This window comes from Idiotropiscis lumnitzeri, chromosome 11 (genome assembly GCF_059441095.1).
Source record: "Idiotropiscis lumnitzeri isolate Australia: NSW breed Sydney's pygmy pipehorse chromosome 11, RoL_Ilum_1.0, whole genome shotgun sequence".
Classification (NCBI taxonomy): domain Eukaryota; kingdom Metazoa; phylum Chordata; class Actinopteri; order Syngnathiformes; family Syngnathidae; genus Idiotropiscis; species Idiotropiscis lumnitzeri.
In genome coordinates this window covers 18,510,390-18,528,282 of record NC_142401.1, presented here as the reverse complement: position 1 = coordinate 18,528,282, position 17,893 = coordinate 18,510,390, and the positions used below count along the sequence as shown (strand labels likewise).

The 17,893-nt window shown below is 38.7% G+C and overlaps 1 protein-coding gene across 5 annotated transcripts in view; it reads left to right on the top strand.

The window, feature by feature from the left end:
- The window catches only part of eya2 (EYA transcriptional coactivator and phosphatase 2), a 39,743-nt gene that overhangs the window by 16,265 nt on the left and 5,585 nt on the right, over window positions 1-17,893 (top strand). For 2 of the 5 annotated variants that reach the window (XM_088308842.1, XM_088308844.1), the window contains exons 3-10: window positions 66-104; window positions 426-552; window positions 3,401-3,517; window positions 8,677-8,753; window positions 9,269-9,452; window positions 9,667-9,815; window positions 10,621-10,704; window positions 15,685-15,774. In XM_088308842.1, the coding sequence (XP_088164968.1) occupies window positions 435-552; window positions 3,401-3,517; window positions 8,677-8,753; window positions 9,269-9,452; window positions 9,667-9,815; window positions 10,621-10,704; window positions 15,685-15,774 (819 nt within the window). In that variant the 5' untranslated portion in view covers window positions 66-104; window positions 426-434. The remainder of the gene's footprint in view (window positions 1-65; window positions 105-425; window positions 553-3,400; window positions 3,518-8,676; window positions 8,754-9,268; window positions 9,453-9,666; window positions 9,816-10,620; window positions 10,705-15,684; window positions 15,775-17,893) is intronic. The other 3 variants (XM_088308843.1, XM_088308846.1, XM_088308847.1) reach the window with 2 other exon arrangements.

Genomic DNA, 17,893 nt, shown 5'->3' with positions numbered 1-17,893 from the left:
GTAGCTGAAGTTAATTTTCAGAGTAGGCTACTGTCACTTTAAGGCGACTCTACTGTCTTTCCCAGGGCTGTCATTGATTGGAAACTCCCTCAAACCCTCAACTGGTGAGATTTCTATGACATCATCATCATAGAATCGTTTTATTCATTCTTGTTTTAGTCCTGCCAATTCATTCACAAAGTTTTGGTTTAGGCAGCCATTTGTGCAAATGACAGGATCATACTTGGATCAAATTTTACGAGAATTTGTCCAAATAAACCCCAATCAGAAGCGGGTATCTTAGACAGATGGCTGATGTGAAATTTCAAAGCTTCTTTTTAATGCGGCAAAGTTTGTTGATCATTTGGAGGTACGAAAGAGGGCGACAGGCCCAGTTGTCACTACTTGCCACTGAAAGTACTATCGTTGCATTTGTCCTTTTGCAGGCTCATTTTATGGGGGACGGCATCATGGCGGCGTACGGACAGACCCAGTACAGCCCCACCCTCCAGGCTGCCGGACCCTACGCCCCTTACACGCATCACACGCAAGGCTACAGTGTGCCCTCCTACAGTAAGTACACACAAAAACATCCTTTTGAGTTTCAGTGGTACAAAATGCCTGAGGCAAGGTTCATACTCAACTCAGCTGTAGATATAGACCACTTTCTCGTTGGGCCATCGTATTTCGATGGGTTGTAGCAGTTCAGTATCTTAAAGTTATGTTTTCATTTTTTAAGCAGCTCGAACAATAAATGAATGAATGAATGATAATCGGAAAAGGTTCATAGTCATACGTGACACCAACCACAATGACCAAAATAAAGGGCTAAAGTTGGCATTTTTGCGACAAAATAAATCATACCAACATCATTTAAAAGTCGATCAAATAACCATTTACTAAGCAAATAGTAAATGTACTCAACTTGTGCAGTTGTACACCATTATGTTTATTTTAAGTAAGCTGTTTCAAAATCATCATTGTCCTAAATTTCAATTTCAAATTTCCCAAAAGTTTCTTCGCTCTATTCAGCTCAACTGATTTTTCAAAATCTCTTTTGAAATAACCTCTAAATTGATATGTGCGGTTAGGCTCTCAGCAGGGATGAGCACATCAGTCCGTCAGTCATTATTTCAATCCATAGTCATTGGTGACAGCCCCCCCCCAAAAAAGAAAAAAAAAATTAACAGACACGCACAAACTTGGTAATTGGAGAAATAAAAACATGGGTCGCTGTCATTGCGGTCCGTGCGACAGGAAAGGTAACACCACAAACAACACCTTTCATGAATGTATTTATTTATTCTTAACCCAAGTCTGCTTCTTGTGCGCCTGCGTGTGGCGCACAAAGTTATAAGTATGGCAATTGGCAATTGACTGTCGCAGACGATGACAGATTATTGGGCCGGCTGCTGGCGAATGACAAATGTTTACGGACTTGCCCACCACTGATATTTGGTATTATCATTTGCAGCAAAATTAATTGAGCATTGCTTTAAATTTTAATTTGTAAGTTGTTACATCTTCAGGGTTAGTTCCATCATTCAATCAAACTTCATTTGTTGGGCTCTTTTTCTACATGACAATGTCACTCAAAATACTTCACGGGGCTCCCTCCGATGTTACATAGGGATGGGAATTGATAAGATTTTTACGTTTCAGAATCCATTATCAATTCTGCTTAATGATTCAATTCTTGATTGATTCTCTTCTTGATCCTTCTGGGAGACGAAACAAGTAGATTAGCAACCACTTTGTTCTAATTGTGTTTGTAAACAAGATACATTTTTAAAAGTAACATGACCTTACAAGTCCAGCAATGTGGTCTGAAGAGGTCCATATACACACACACACCCACACCCACATATATATATGTGTGTGTGTGTGTGTGTGTGTGTGTATTCTTCTGTAGAAATTTACAAAATATTTATTGTTCATTGGCAATTACACAATAATATCCAGTAAGATTTCAAGAGCCATATGATAGAAATATAACTAGCAAGTGTCAAAAACAATCTGAACTGAAGTCCAACTGTGAACTGGGAACTCATGCTTCCCTGCCTCGGTGAAAGGAGAAACTACTGCTAAACTGGAGTATTGCCAGCCTATGAGCTTGTTGAAAACTGTCATCCTTCAGGCAACAATTACTACAATAAGGTTGAATTAACACTAATATTGTTACCTGCAGTATTGGCAGAAGAGAGCGTGGTTACGTTGCCGCTGCTGCTGGGTTGAGCAATAGGTGGTGTTTCATCCATTTGACAAAATATTAATATCATTAAAACGTTTTGCCAGTTGCCTTGCTGTTATCCTTTCTCGTAAAACGAAACCAAACCTTCGAGCGTTAGACATGATTCTTGCTCGCCGCGTTTGTAAAGACCATCACTACCCAACGTGAGAGGTGACGCCATTCGTCCCAACTGGAAATGATAATGGAGTACAAACAATGCCACGGAATTGAAATGTTTGATTCCCACACCTATGACTATTGCTAATCGATGAAAAATAACAAAAAACTATCAACAAAAAAGACTAACTCTACATACTAGAATAATTAAAAAAACATAATTGATGGATTAAAATATAAGACCTATATACAAATAATTAAAAATAAAATGTAGAAAGTATTACAAATTTGTAAAAGTTAATAAATATTAGTTAAAGGCTTCTACTAGTTAAGAAAAGTAAATATGGTAGCCGAATATTATTAAAATGTGGGTGCATCTAATTTTTAAAACAAGAACATTCTCTGCAGCCTCGAGGTTGCCTGGGAGGTTCTTCCATAAACAGGGGCCATAAAACATAAAAAAGAATCACTCAACTGAAAACCATGAACCGTGGATTTAAAAAAAAAATTTTTTTTACTGTTCCAACCCTATTATTAACTAAAGGTAACATTATTGCAAATTTTGTTACTCAATCATAGAATTCATTGATTTTCATAAAACATTTAAAATTCAACTACCAGAATCCTAAATTCAGACATATACAGCAAGTAAGCTAAAGTTAATTCAACTGCAGGTGACGATTGTTTATATTAATTTCAATGTACTCTTCTTTTCCTTTTGACTCAAAATTAGGCTTTAATAGAATTCGTTTCAACAGAATTGTATTTTTAGGGGGAATTTTCACCGATTTTTGGTGACCCAAGAATCTGCGTAGCTCGCCAAATGGGCAAGCCAGCTCTGCCTGGAACATAAACAAATATTTCAAGCTAAAACATAATCAATATGCATCATCAAAAGTAGTCACACACAAGTTCAAGCATTTAGGAGGTTTTCATGTTTGTTAATTAGCAGGATTTTTCAAAATACAGGACAATTTGGTGCCATTTGATAATATTTATGAACCATTTGGACTTTTGTATTTTTTTTGAAAGACCCTGTAAAGTGAATATAAGGATTTGTGTGTGCGTGTGCAGATATCAAGACAGAGGACGGCCTGAGCCACTCGCCAGGCCAGACGGGTCTTTTGGGTTACTCCAACTTCAGCGGCGCCCCTGCCAGTCAGAGCATCTACGGCTATTCGCACACACACGGTGGGTCTGACCCGACTTAAATACTTTGTATCAGCGTGTTTTTTGTCATTAATGCAGTGTTTCACCTTTGTATTGGCAATCTCATCTAAATTTACTCACAAATTGACGTGTGACATGTGGCCGTGTTTAAATGGGTTGAATGAATGTTGAATGAATGAGAGCATGCATGTACACCGAGTTGAGAAGCGTTTACGTTGTAATTGTTCTGCAGGTCCCCATTCGTAAGTCGCATACAGGGCTGTACAAAGATAAAAAAAAAACATTGCAGTAAAAAGAAAAACAAAAAAATAATAAGCATTTTTAGGATCATCATTTGTGAAATATTTTGGGATGAAATTAAGAATGTAGGCAATCATATAAAAATGTTAGAGGCATATGCACATTCAACCTTTTATTTTGCATTATTTGAAAAATGAATCACAGAACTTCCTCAGCTAACAACAGGCTTGCGTGTAAAAAACTTCTTTCTCGGTCAAGAAGTGTCACTTCAACATACTTCCCTTGGGCCAATATCTTCTGTTCTTGGCACAAACAAAAACAAAGCCACAAGACGCATTGTAGAATAAAATATTATACAAATTCTCTCATAAATGTACATATTTTTATTGTGTGTGTGTATATATATATATACATATATATATATATATATATATATATATTTTTTTTTTTATATATGAGAGAGCGAGAGAGAGAGAGAATACAATGATGCATACCCATACAATTGAGATTGACAAAACAGAATTTACAAGGTTATGAATGTATATTTCTCGATCCAAATTTATTATTGCGTTAATTTAGTGATTCGACATAACTTTACGACTGCGTGAAGATATACAGATCACCCTGCATGAAAGGTAATTCCATCAAATGTATGAAATGCTAAGAAGATAAGATATTGTTGTATTTGTATGAATAAAGGAAATTATGAAATAAGATTTACAACCACTGGTATCTATAAAATATCTACTATTTAATGTATAATCGAATATGTCATGTTCTTCATCGATTGGCTGGCAAAAGTCACATGGTTCTAATGTCTTGTACTGAGACGTGCGGCGTGCATGATACCTTGCCGCGTTCATCGAGCGTCAAGGCTGGAAGACCTCGCATTGACCAGCTTTGCTTTGGAAAGAGCGTCCGTCTCCCTCCTCACCTCTCATCTCGGTTTGTGTGACCTCCCTCTCCTCCTCCGCCTCGCTCGCCCCCCACACCTGTTCCCCATTAGCTGCGGTCTGGACTCTTGGCGTCAAACGTCTCCACGTCCCCCCCCCCGGCCCTCCCGAGCCCACCTCCTCCTTTCTCAGGGTCAACCCTTTTCCCTCTAAGGCCAACAGCACAACAGGCATGGCGAGGATGGAAGGAAAGTGAGAAAACAGACAGATGGGCGAACAGAGAGGGAGAGGACTGGATGGAAGGAGCAAAACAAAAGAGCTGAAAGCGGTTCCGATCAAAATGTTGGCCGCACACGTTCCGATCCCGAAGAATTTGAAAGCAGCGTGAAATTGACCTTGGGTGCGACAGGGGGTGAGGTTAAAATGCATTTTATAAGGGGCTGAGGGGCTTTCACGACCTCCACGCTATGAATAAGAAGCAACAAAAGCGACAAGATTATAGGGAAAAGACTTTGAGTACTTTATGAGTTGATTATTGTTGGATGAGATTCCTTTCAATTGATCCGTTCATTTTGATTTAAAGGGTGACGGTATGGCAAAAATCAGGGTTGACTGCAATGCAACCAAACACCTCCGAGCTGTTGCCAAGTGTGTGGGGTTCTGCGACTAGTTTTCATGATTTTCTGTCTGCAGCTAGTTTTGCTGCAAATGGAAATTTCAATCACTAGTGAGGGGTGTCGCATTATCGCAGATGTAACGGCCAATCAGAAATGTCATGTTGTGTAACATGAGCCTTTAACTTTATTTATATTGCGATTGCCATATAGTATCTACCTGTGGCTACATTAGTTCATGAAGTGGAATCCAGCCGTCGCCAAAGCGTTACGAACAATATATTTAATTATACAATAACACTAAACTATATTTCAAATTTTAGACTGTATGTACCTGTTGCAAACGAGTGAGACAGTGAGTGAGTTTTTTGTAATACACAAGTGCAGTCAATGAATGGGGACAACACCTCAAATATCCATTCTCTCTCCTCAATGTCTTTGCCGTTGCTGTCGGGGAATTGTGGGCGAGAGGTGGACCTAGATGCAGAAATAAAGAGGTGTGCGCTGGCGGTGAAACCAACATTTTTATCCTGGAATTCCGGTGCATCTAGGTGTAGTAGAGTCCCAACAGGGCGGCAAGCCGGTCAAGGGTGCGTGTCTCGAGTCGCGAGGCAGACAGGCAGGCGGGAAGGCAGTGAAGACAAAGTGTCTGCGATTAAGGAAAAGTCAATTTAAATAACTCAGATAGGCTTAAGTTAGTCTCAGACACTGTTGCTACAAACTTGTTAACGCGTGTAGACAATCCGGCGATGTGTTGGCGTCCCAGAGCATCTTAAATAATTGCAGTGATTAGGGAGATGGAATTCACCTGCTGACAACTCCAACACACCAAACCTGCAGAGCAATTGCACGCACACTCACACCTCATGGTGCTGAGGCAGCACACCTGACAGTGTGCTTTCTTTGCTTTGTTATAAAGTAGTCATAAAAGTGTGGAAGAGCGTCATCAATTTCAATAATTGTTTAAAAAAACACAGACCTAGTTCCAAATATAAAGTAAAATATACGCGCAGAATGAATGTTCTGGGACCTGGTTTTCAAATGTTTTGAGCGAAATCCGTGGCACATTTTTTTGTCCGTCGTCTTTTACTTGCACTGCTTTGGCTCTTTGTTTTTGTGATGACATTGTAAGATCGCAAACCAATTCAAGTCAAGTCAAATTTATTGATATAGCCCTTAATCACAAGAACATCTCAAAGGGCTTCACATGCCCACAGTTGACAAATATTAACGACACCCCCTGATCTTAACCCCCAGAAGGGCAAGCAAAAACTCAAAACTCCATCTGCTGAAAAATGAGAAACCTTGAGAACTGACCACAGATGGGGGAAATCCCCCTTTCAGGATGATCAGGTTGCAATGGATGCAGAGTAGGCAACATTTGACACATATTTTGATGCTACACAATGTTAGTTGAAATAATGTGAGAGTCAAACCACTTCCGTTTGACGAAACACTTACCCCCATAATAAGCCCACAATAAGGTAAGCGGTTTTGAATAGTAACTAACGATGTTTTAAATAAACCTCTGCCGTTAGCATCGTTCCCGCAGCAACGTCATGCACAGACCCTTTTTTTTCAGCGGGGGGGGGCAACAATTTTTAAGCATAAGGCCGGAGGATCAAGGCCGGAAGGGTACCCAGGTTGCGGCCGGATGGTGGGAGTGTACTGCAAATACTCTATTGTCTTCAGTCATGTTTTAAACATTTCTACTGCGGAGGCGCCTCGAATATCCTTGGGTTGGGCAATCCAGGGCACTCGTTGCCCCAAAAGAGAATGCTTTAGAACATGCAGACTTCTTTTTTACTGTCGGCATGACATCAACATTCTCATGAATCCAGTCTAATTTTGAGGCTAGGAAATCATCTATCTGATTCTAAATGTTACAGTCTGCACAGGCAAAATGAATACATTTAGTGACTTTTCATGAGTTTTTCTCCTTGAGACTTCTCTTTCCTTTTCTTTTGGAGAGAATACACGTGTCAGACATTATGCAGGAATGTAAACGTTCCTGTAAACACACACGGTGCAAAGCCTGCAACGCGACCAATGTTGCCTTCCAGAGCAGCAAGAGACACAAAACCATCACATTGATGTGTGCGAATATTCTTAAGTGGTCGTAAAGTGCCTCATAAACCAATTGTTTGCCGTGTCTGAAGTTGCCCCCATGGGACTCTTTTTAATTTATTTGTTTACGCTTTTTTGAACTGAATCTATTTTGAAGATTGTTGAGTCACCGGGGAGCTTCCAGTGACTCATTCTTTGGTAATAATTTGTGAAGTATGAAACAGAGAGGCAGGAAATGGGTGATGGATGGAAGATCTGGGGGATGATAACGATTTCAAAAAGCCATTCTACATTCATTCAAATTGTGTAGTGTTTCATTGAAACACTGATAATCTGATAAGACAAATACTAATGCTCAGGTTTGATTAATGCAACACTAACAATTTTGTGGGTCTAGTTTGCAGTGGTCTAGTAATGCATTGCACCGTGCTGAGAGCTGTTCGTAACATTCTGCTATGCATTGTAAATACATAAAATGGTCAAAATATTAGGACCAGCTTTGAATGTTGGTTTTGGAATATGGCGTTGTCACAGGTATATGTAATGATTTGGCCACTCTGTAAAAAATTAAAAAAATATATATTTTTGGGGGGCTAAAACTGTAAAACTTTTGAAAAAGTTTAAAATATAAATTATTGACATGTATTGCAACAGTGTTAGTTGTTTGCTCCAAAACATTTTACTCAGTTTCTTTTACTTGTATCTTTATTTTGGGGGACAAAACACTTAACTTTTTGGTTTGTACGGTGATGGTAAGTGCTAACGAAGAAATCAGCAATGAATTCACTAAAAATGCTTAAATTAGGCCAGGTTATTGGGATGTGTGAATCTCTCTTAAAATGATTTCCAATAAAGATGTTGACAGTCTATTTTCAGGGCTGATGTCCCGGCATGGCTTTGTGCTTGCAAAACAAAGCCAGCTGGTCTCATAAATCTTCATAAGTTGCTCCCCGCTTCCCAAACAAGCTCTCCATGGGAATTTATACACCTCAAATCACAACACGCCAGGGTATGCGCTTCGTACACAAACAGGAGGTCGGGCGGTGGAGCGAAAATGCGGGAATTCTTTCCATGTGCGGAGGTGATAAAATTACAAGAGACACAATCCATCAGACAAATAGAACCGAGTTGCGGGAGGAAATTAGCTCGGAGGAAGATGTTCCTGTCCCGACTTGATTGGAGAAGCACCTGCGTTGTTGTTGCGTGTCAAACATAAATCACTCAAGAAGCTACAACTTCCTTTGCACTTTTCCCACACACGATCGATGTCATAAATAACCTCTGATTCATTATTGCTGATCACAATCTCCATCTGATGAGGTGATGACCTGAAAGTTTCAACGTTGGGCTTCTGATGCTTTCCCAGGTGCAGGCATTTCCTCGAGCATTTTTCAAGGCGGCCACGCCATCTCCACGTCCACGCCGTTCAACCCCACACAGCAAGTGAGTGTGCCCACCATACGTCTAGAAATATATTTGTAAATACATACTTAACAACCCCAAAAAGTACGTTTTGTTCTCTGTGCTTGTGTATAATGGTTTGCTCTCAACCATTATTTGAGAGTTCGCAATATGAAGAAAGATTCAAAACTTACCAATCAAGTGTAAAAATTTTAAAATTTAGAAAAAAATTAAACTATGCACTTTTTGATGGATTAAAAATGAGGAAAATGAATGCTATATTTTTCTTGAGTCTAAAAAGTTGGGATGGAATTTTGAGGCTATATTGCCAAACCTAATAATCATAGTCATGTACTGGTAGGTCTTGAAAGTGTTAAATTCTGTTTCCTTCAAATTATGCTTGCAATTTTTCTTAGAAACTGTGATCATCATAATTTTACCACCCATTCCTAGATCATATTTTATGAAGTATTAACCCCCCTCCAAAAAAATGGGAAAAATGTGTCAATTTTTGTGTGTCTGGATTTGGGATAAACTCACTTGTTAATTCTTGGCAGGACTTTTCATCGTATTCCAGCTACAGTCAGAGTCAGTACTCGCCGTATTATAACTCGCATCACTACAACAGCCCGTACCTGAGCGGCAGCAACATCAGCCCCGCCTCCATCAGCACCCCGTTAGCTTATCAGCACCCGGAGCACCCCGTCATGCTACCCAATCACAGCCCAGAGTCTCACACGGGTATGTTTTCTGCTCACACAAAATCCATAAATATTAAGTGAAATTTAAGGCTGAACTACACAGAAATCAAATTAGGTTTACCTGTAAAGGTTTTTTTGTGCTTTTTAGATTCTTCCTGAATTTTCACCAAAAAGCCCAATATTTTAATCCCTAACTTTTTAGAGGTACTGCACATTACTATAGAAAGAGACTAATTTCATGTTTTGGATCTTAGGAGAGTATCACCCACCACCGAGTCCCCCTACACCGGGAAAAGAGGACGGGGAAAGGGGGACAGTTTCCATGCGGAGGACCACCGATGGGAAGTTGAGGGGGAGGAAAAAAGTCAGTGACCCGGCACCGCCTTTGGATGCTGACATTGAGGTAAACGTTTACCTCCCTTGCAACTTACATACCTGTCAGAGATCCATCTATCCATCCCCAAACACTGATAGATTATTGAGGCAAATTGATTTTGATTGATAGCCACACCCAGACTGATGGGAGTCAAAACATATTTAAGTGCATTTAATTAGTATAATTTAAATCACTAACAGCTGTTTTGGAAGCATTTGGTTTAAAACAATGAAAAAAACTGGGACAGGGCAAGGACAATGCGACAAGCTATCGGCCTGCTTAACGAAGTAACTTTTCCAATAGCGCTAACAACCTTTTGTGTTATTAGAGACTTCTGGAGACTCTACAGTAGTCATCCCTCTACATGCAGCATGCAAATGAGTGGCACCCGTCCAATAAAACAAGTTCTCATATAGATTCAATTCCATTTTGACTTTCAGATGTAGCAATGCACTGAACTGACAAGTCTCCAAGTTATGCCGTGCCTGGATCGGTGTGGATCCATGGTTGTGGCACATGCAGCAGACACGTCAGAACCGCTTACTTGGTTGTTTAATGTCACACGTGGCCCTCCAGATCTGTTTATAAGATATTATCATGTCAATTTTAACATGAAGTTAAGGCGATACATTTCTTTGTTCCATTGGACACAATGTTCAATAAATCAAGATTTTTTTTTTTTTTGTATTGATTTTGAATGACCTGTCATCCCAGATGCTTGAGGAACACGTTTCATGAAAGACGGGAGGAGATGCTTTTGTTTTTGCCTTTCCTGCATAGCGCACCCTCTTCTTCTGAGGTTAATGCTACATTGTGTGTTATTTCACTGCAGCGGGTGTTTATCTGGGACCTGGATGAAACCATCATCATTTTCCACTCTCTCCTCACGGGGACCTTCTCCTCAAGATTTGGCAAGGTACCGTCACACCACACTCCTCCTCCCACAATCCCCCTTTTACCTTTTCAACAACCCATCACTCACATTCATTTGTATGATAATTCAGGTACAGTAAACTGCAATTGATCGGGAAGCCCCCTATTTAAATAGCTTAAACTATAAATTACCCACTAATGGTCCCACAACAGTGTAATAGAATTTCAAACTTATCTTGACCCTTAAAAATGAATACACCAGAAGTGCATGAAATTCGACGACATCCACCACACATATCAGTGCAGCGCAGAATTTGACTGCCAGCACTTGGATCAAATTCACAACAATCGCATGATCAGGTATGTCAGGAGCGTGTAAATGAAAATGCTCTCAGTCTGCCAGAACGGGCAGCATAGCACAGCACTTTGTGCTAAATTCCCAAACACGCTAAACTAGACTTGTCCCGACAAGAAAAGGTTTTTTTTGTACACATGTGCTATCTACTAAAATAGAGCTGGATAAGTAAAGTTTGTTAAAAAAAAAAAACACACACACAACTAAAATACAACTGTGACACTGTTTGTACAATATTTTTACCTTATCCATTGCTCTATATCAATATAATAAATGTTTTAAAATGTGTATTATTTTTAAGTGTTGAGAGACCTTTAAAAAAAGTGCCTTAAAGGCTATAAAAGCATGCCAAGGGAGTATTTTAATACGTTGTTTCTATATCGCTGATTTCACTTATTGGTCTGGAATGTATATGATAGAGGGAACTGAATTTGTGCGTAGCAAATCGCTAATAATCCTGGGTTCACTATATCAGTATTAAAAACTACTCGGATGAAGCGCAGTGGACATTTCTGAAGCATTTCACACGCTAGCTGTTTTGCTGCTCTGCCCCGTGTTATTTCTTTTCATAACGCAGCCGGCATGTTTAGCTACGCCGGCTTCCTGCGGCATGATTGACAGCCAGTGGGGCGTTTTACATAACACGGGAGCAACAGAGGGGGTGCGGACAGTGGTGCGTTTCTTGCTTTTGGCCCGGAATCTTGTGTTTTGAATTCTCACGGTCCCCCTGCGGCTGGACGCAAAGCTGACGGGGGTTTGAGAGTGGAGTCGGCGATGGCCTCATGCTGTATGCTGTTTTTCTTTTCTTTTTTTTTTTCTTCCGTTTTTTTTTTCCAAACCTTCGACAGAACAGAAGAACAAAAAATGGCTTGCAGAGTGTTGAAATGTGACTCATAGGCCAAAAATTCCTGATTAATTCCCAGAGCCCAAACGCCTCTCTGCTGGAACCGAGGAAGCTCACTTGGATTCAGCTCAAAACTCGAATGGGAATGTCACTTGGCTGACCCAAGGCCAAAAAAAATCTGTCCACTTACTTGTCAATTATTTTTTCGTTAGCAGGGTACCTCCTGCTTCATTGAACAATGACGAGGCCAACTCCACTCAATTCAATTTGATTTTTAAAGCATTTTAAAATCAACCTGTCTGAAACAGAGTTGTGCATAATTGCATGCAAATTTAACATAAATTATAAGACAATTGAACAAAACATCATTCAAAACAATTCAATTAAAAAAAAGTAATAAATAAATTAATTAATTAAAAAAAAAAAACAAGTGTACTGCAGCAAGGGTTGGGGGGTTGCCAGGATAAAGCTTGTGGGCTCCCTCCTATGTGTTCCACTTAAGAGGTGAGCAAAAGCATTTTGATTCAACTAGAGATGCTTGAGGAAAGGCTGGCTGACTCCAAAGTAAAATGCATTACAGGAAGCCAGCGGAGATGTAAGATGAGTTTGAAATTAATGTTTTGAAAATGTTTTGAATCACAACATCCATCCATCCATTATCTGAGCCGCTTTTCCTCACAAGGGTCGTTGCCAATAACCCAGTTGAAACAATACAAAAAAATAAATTTGTTTCTCAGTCAACATACACGTCTCACTTCGACATTCCTTCACTTAAATGTACTATTTAACCATCAGTCACGGTTTTGGGGCCAGCTTTTGGCATTTTAGGGCATTACATAAAGAGCACAAAAACTACAAGTACCAATACATGCCTCTTTCACGAAAAGTACATATAAAGTGAATATTCAAATGTGATTATTTGGGGTAGTACTGAGCTAACAAATGGAAAATGAATTAACACATGTTGGTTCAATCCTAGTGGAGGTCTGCTTTCTCTCTTTGTGCGATTCCATTTTTTTTTTTTTTGCCATTCCGCCTTCTTTGTACACTTAACAAAGGTTTGACCAGAACTCCCAATGTATGCACTCGTTTACCCACAACCCCCTCTGTGTGAGTCGGGAACTTGATGTGTTTAAATCTTTCTTCCTCTGGATTACCCGAGAAAGGCTTTTATATGTAGGAAAGGGTGATTACGGATAATTATTCCAATTATTAGAGAAGAACAACCCTGACTTAATCCTTCAACTCCGCCTCCTTCATCCTTTCATTCATCTCTTCTTCTTCTTCTGTGATGACCACTCCCTCAACATTATTTCCATCATTGCCTCTTCATTTGCACATACAAAAGGGCTTATTTTCTAATTGGGTAATTATTCACCAGACAGCCTCAGACTTGGCTTGTCAATGTGAATGTGCTAATCTGGCGTTCACCTCTGGCTAACATCCAGCTGCCTCTCCCAGCAAGCGCGCCGGCGGCGGATACGACGACGCTCTAAACAATGCGGCGCACATCTGCGCTCACAACTGCTTTTGTCATCTCGGGTGACGCTGCGCCCACCCAGCTTCCCTGTGTGCATTTTGCTGCTGCACAAAGTAAAAGTTCAAGCACACATTTTTACTAGTTTGCAAAACGTCTACTGATTTAATGCACAGTATGTTCATTTTAATTGGACAAAAGTAGTGATTATCAAGAGCAATCCTCCGTTGCACAGGATATGACCAAGTTCAGTAAATCTATCCCAAAATGTTTGAACATATATGGCAAGTGAGATCGATCCATTCCATATGTTGTTTCCTGCCGATATGAAAAAAGTCTACTGAGTGAGATTCCGCTTTTGGTGTGAACAATGCAGCACCAGGTGGTCTTTGGTTGGCGCAAAATACGCTTGGGAGAATGAGTAGACCAGGAAGTCTGCCATGTCTTTGCTCGTACACATGCATGGACAACGCTGTAATTAATATCTGCTGCTTCCTTACCTGCATGGAGGTCTGAGTGCTGCTTTTTATGATTAATGAAAATCAGATCCTCCCAGGGGCAGTTAAGATCATCTCCCACTTCTTGCTCATTAAAAATACTCAGCCTGGCGTTTGTTTGTAATGTCATCTGCGTGGCGTGGCTACTGTCCAACTGTGCATAGGGGGACTCGAAAAAACTTGTGGAAGCAGCCTCTTGCTAATTTTTACAACGTATAACGGCATTATTTTTTGCGTCTATAATATGTTGACTGTCTTTGTACCCATCATGGATGTACCTGTGTGTTGAACATGTCATAAAAGTCAAATAATAATATAGATGTATATTTTTCACCTCTTATGTGTTTTTCCAAGCTGAACTAATTAATTATTACCAATTTAGCCTCACATGGAAAATTAAAGATGCCTTTCGTTAAATTAGGGATTAAATTGAGAAGCAATCCTTATTATTCATACATACCGGTTTATATTTTGGGATTTTTTGTCTGGAGGTGCCAAAATCTGGTGCCTTGTAGAGCACAGGTCTAAGGCATCTTTTTTATTTATTTATTTATTTTTAACCTGGGTTTCTATTCGCCTCTGCTCACGGTAAAAATTCTAATTAAAAAAAAAAAAGATTGACTAAGATCCAACAGTCATAAGATCCAACACAAGACTTCTATCAAATATTCTCCCTTAGAAAAGTGTATTATAATGTAAATTCATGTTTAGTTTTGTGCTTGCGGTTTGCAATGTATCATATTGCGAGCTCTTTCAAATAGTTTTCTTACGCCACTGGAGCCACAACAACTAACAACTGGAGTGTTCAAGTGCTACCTAATCATGTTTTCATGTGATGAATGTAAATGATCACCAGTCTGTTAGTGTTGTGGCGTGATGATGATGAATGTGCCACTAAAAATTAGAATAGGCTAACACTGCTTTTGTCATTTTCAAATAAAGTACAAAAAAACAAACAGAAAAGACAAATCATTCTCAAAAATACTGGTCTAAATCAAGGTGCGGCTCCAATTCTGACATATAGGGGGAAGTCCGTTATTTCACTCAGCACTTTTTCTTTTGCATGTTTGTTCATGTGGATGTTGTTTATCATCTCTAATGAAATATTGATAGATATGTCAGATGGTTGGATTTAGACGACAACTGCACTAAAGTTTTTCGTTACTGCACGCTCCTGCAAATTGACAAATGGAATTTGCCCACATTAGTTCTCAGTGGCTCAAATAATCACCAGGCAATCATGTGGTGATTGTGAATAATTAAAAGTCAATCGGTGGGATGTGACAAGGTATACAATGCAGAAATACATGTATTTACTTTAGCAATTATTATTGTAATTAATGCTACTATACGAATTAAAATCTTATCCAGTATTCAGTGAGACAAAAAATGATACTTCAGACTGATTAAAATGTGAAAAGGGCAATTTTCATGTTTAAGAGCCAGACCCATTACAAAAATGCTCGGACAAAAGGTGTCCAAGAGTAAATGAAGGGATCCAGATGTGCCCAGATAACGATAAGAATCGGACGAGCATTGAGGCAAATTCACACTTGCCTGTCCTGGAACGCGCTTGACGTTCTGCCAGTCGACAGCTGAGGCGGGTGGATTCCCGCTCGGAGTAGGCAGCCTGCATCAACAAGGCTCGGAACATTTCTCAAGATGAATGATTGGTCCCCAAATCAGACCGAACCAATAATGTCACAATACAGCTGAGGCTGTCAATCTGCAGATCTTATCTTTTATTAAGAATGTTACAGTGCAGGTTGTTCTGGCGTTTTTTGAAATTGTTTTCAGAAGTGAATCTCACTCTTAATTGAGCTGCTTGTTGAATTCTGATCTTGTTGCAGGATTCATCCAAAGCGGTTTCACTGGGTTTGTGGATGGAGGAGATGATCTTCAATCTGGCCGATTCGCGACTCTTCTTCAACGATTTGGAGGTAAGTTAGGAAGCTTTTTTTTTTCTAAAGAAAAACATAAAATACATAAATGAAATGAACTTATTTTTTGAATGATCATTGACAGGGACTTTACTGTTCAGATTAATATTACAATATGCTGTGTAAAATAATACTCATATAATAACAGTAACAATATAAATTAAAACAGCATGTAAAATACAGAATATGAATCACAGTATAACTAAAATAACTAAAAAAACACAACTGAAAAAAAATGGTCCCCTCTAATGATACATGACAGATTCATCAAATTAAAATATTAAAACTGCATACTTTTAAAATGGCTTGCCATAATATTAAGTATGTTTTCTGTTAGTAAAGTCTTTGTCTTGGGTAAACAGGAGCTGAGTACTTTGATGTTGCACCTGGGATAAGTATAGGAACCACTTATGAAGTTTATTAACAAAAAGTCAGATGTTGGTATATAATTATTTTATATCCTTAAAATGAAATATTCAGAATAATAATAATGAATATTGAAACAACATGAAATGTATTAATTAAAATAATATTGAATATAATAATTTTATTTATTTTTTACATACTTAATATTTTTCCTCAATTGTGTGAGGTTTTTATCAACTACTTTTATTGAATTTTTTGTTTATTTATTTGACAAATGGGGAACACAAATTTAAAACAGAAAATAACAAAAGTGAATAAAATAAAAGTGAGCATAAAAAGGGCACTTTATGTATTTATTATTTTATTACTTTACTCTTTTAAAAATTTTCAGAGGTAATTATTTGAATATTAATTATTGGGATTGCAGAAAAAGAGGGTCAAAATATTACAAACATCCTTTGTGATGCACTGTATCATTTCATATAAGTACAAGAAATAAACATTGTTCATTGAATACCACGCGGCAATCAAAACAATGGCAAATTTTGTTATTACTAGCATTAGCAGCTAAACTCCTGTGTGTAAAATAATGAATTATTTACGCGCACAATGTCAAACAGATTCAAACGAGTTTTGCGTGTGTATGTGTGTGAATGTGTGTGAGACGGGAACATTAGCAGAGTGGGCGGAGAAGAGAAGGGACGCAAAGGAGCCAAAAAAACCTGTTTTTCTTTTTTCTCATTGTTTTCAGGCTTCAGTTAAATCTCTTAAACAGCAACAGCATGTGGCTGACAACTGCTGCTAAGTCTTAAGATGCAATTTTCTCGTCTCTGCCGTGTCACCACTCACAGGCTCGTATTAAGGCTGTCAAGGACATCTTTGCCTGCTTTGTCTTTACATTCACACACCAAAAGCCCTTACATGACAATGAAGTTCTTGGGCAACTTTGAATTTCACCTAAAATTAGCTGTCGATAAACTTTCACCTCAAGTTTGTTATAAAACAACAATTATATTTATTTTTGCTGCTGTAACACCTCAAATTTCCCCATTGTGGGACTAATAAAGGACATCTTATCTTATCTTAAAAATATGGTGTGTAGTGTCTTGAAATTTCAACAGCAAAGGAGAAATACACAAAACCTGAAAAAATATACCATTGACCAACATTAAATGTCATTTTTTTTAAATAATTTTAAAAGAAAACATTTCTAATGAATATCATCTCCAATTTATTGAAACTGTTGTCAATAATTCGCATGTTTTTAGAGAAAGGTTGACAAAGTAGCTGCTGGTTCTTAAATATGCTACTTAAAGTGTAAAGAAACGTATGCTTACAATTTGGAATTCACTCAAATTTGAAATTTAAATTTTACTTTGCACCTCTGAAAACTTGGAAATTTAACCCCTTTGTGTCACCCCCCCCCCCAAAAAAAACCTCAAAAACTTTCATTTCATTTAATGTTATAAAAGTTCGCAGGAAAATGGGAAAGTTGGAATTTTATCTAAAACGAGACTCTTTAAAAACTTTAATTGCACAGCAAGTTTTTTAAATAATACACTGGACAGTTTTACCTGGGATGGCAAGGGGGTGGCGGGAGGTTCGGCACTAACTCGGGCTAATCAACTAGAACTCTCACAAACAATTATCGTAATTTCCTGACTACAAAACGCACAAGATCAAAAGCCACAAGAGCTAAATTTTGCCATCAAAACAAATTTGGACACACATTAGCCGCTTCGGACCACGGGTC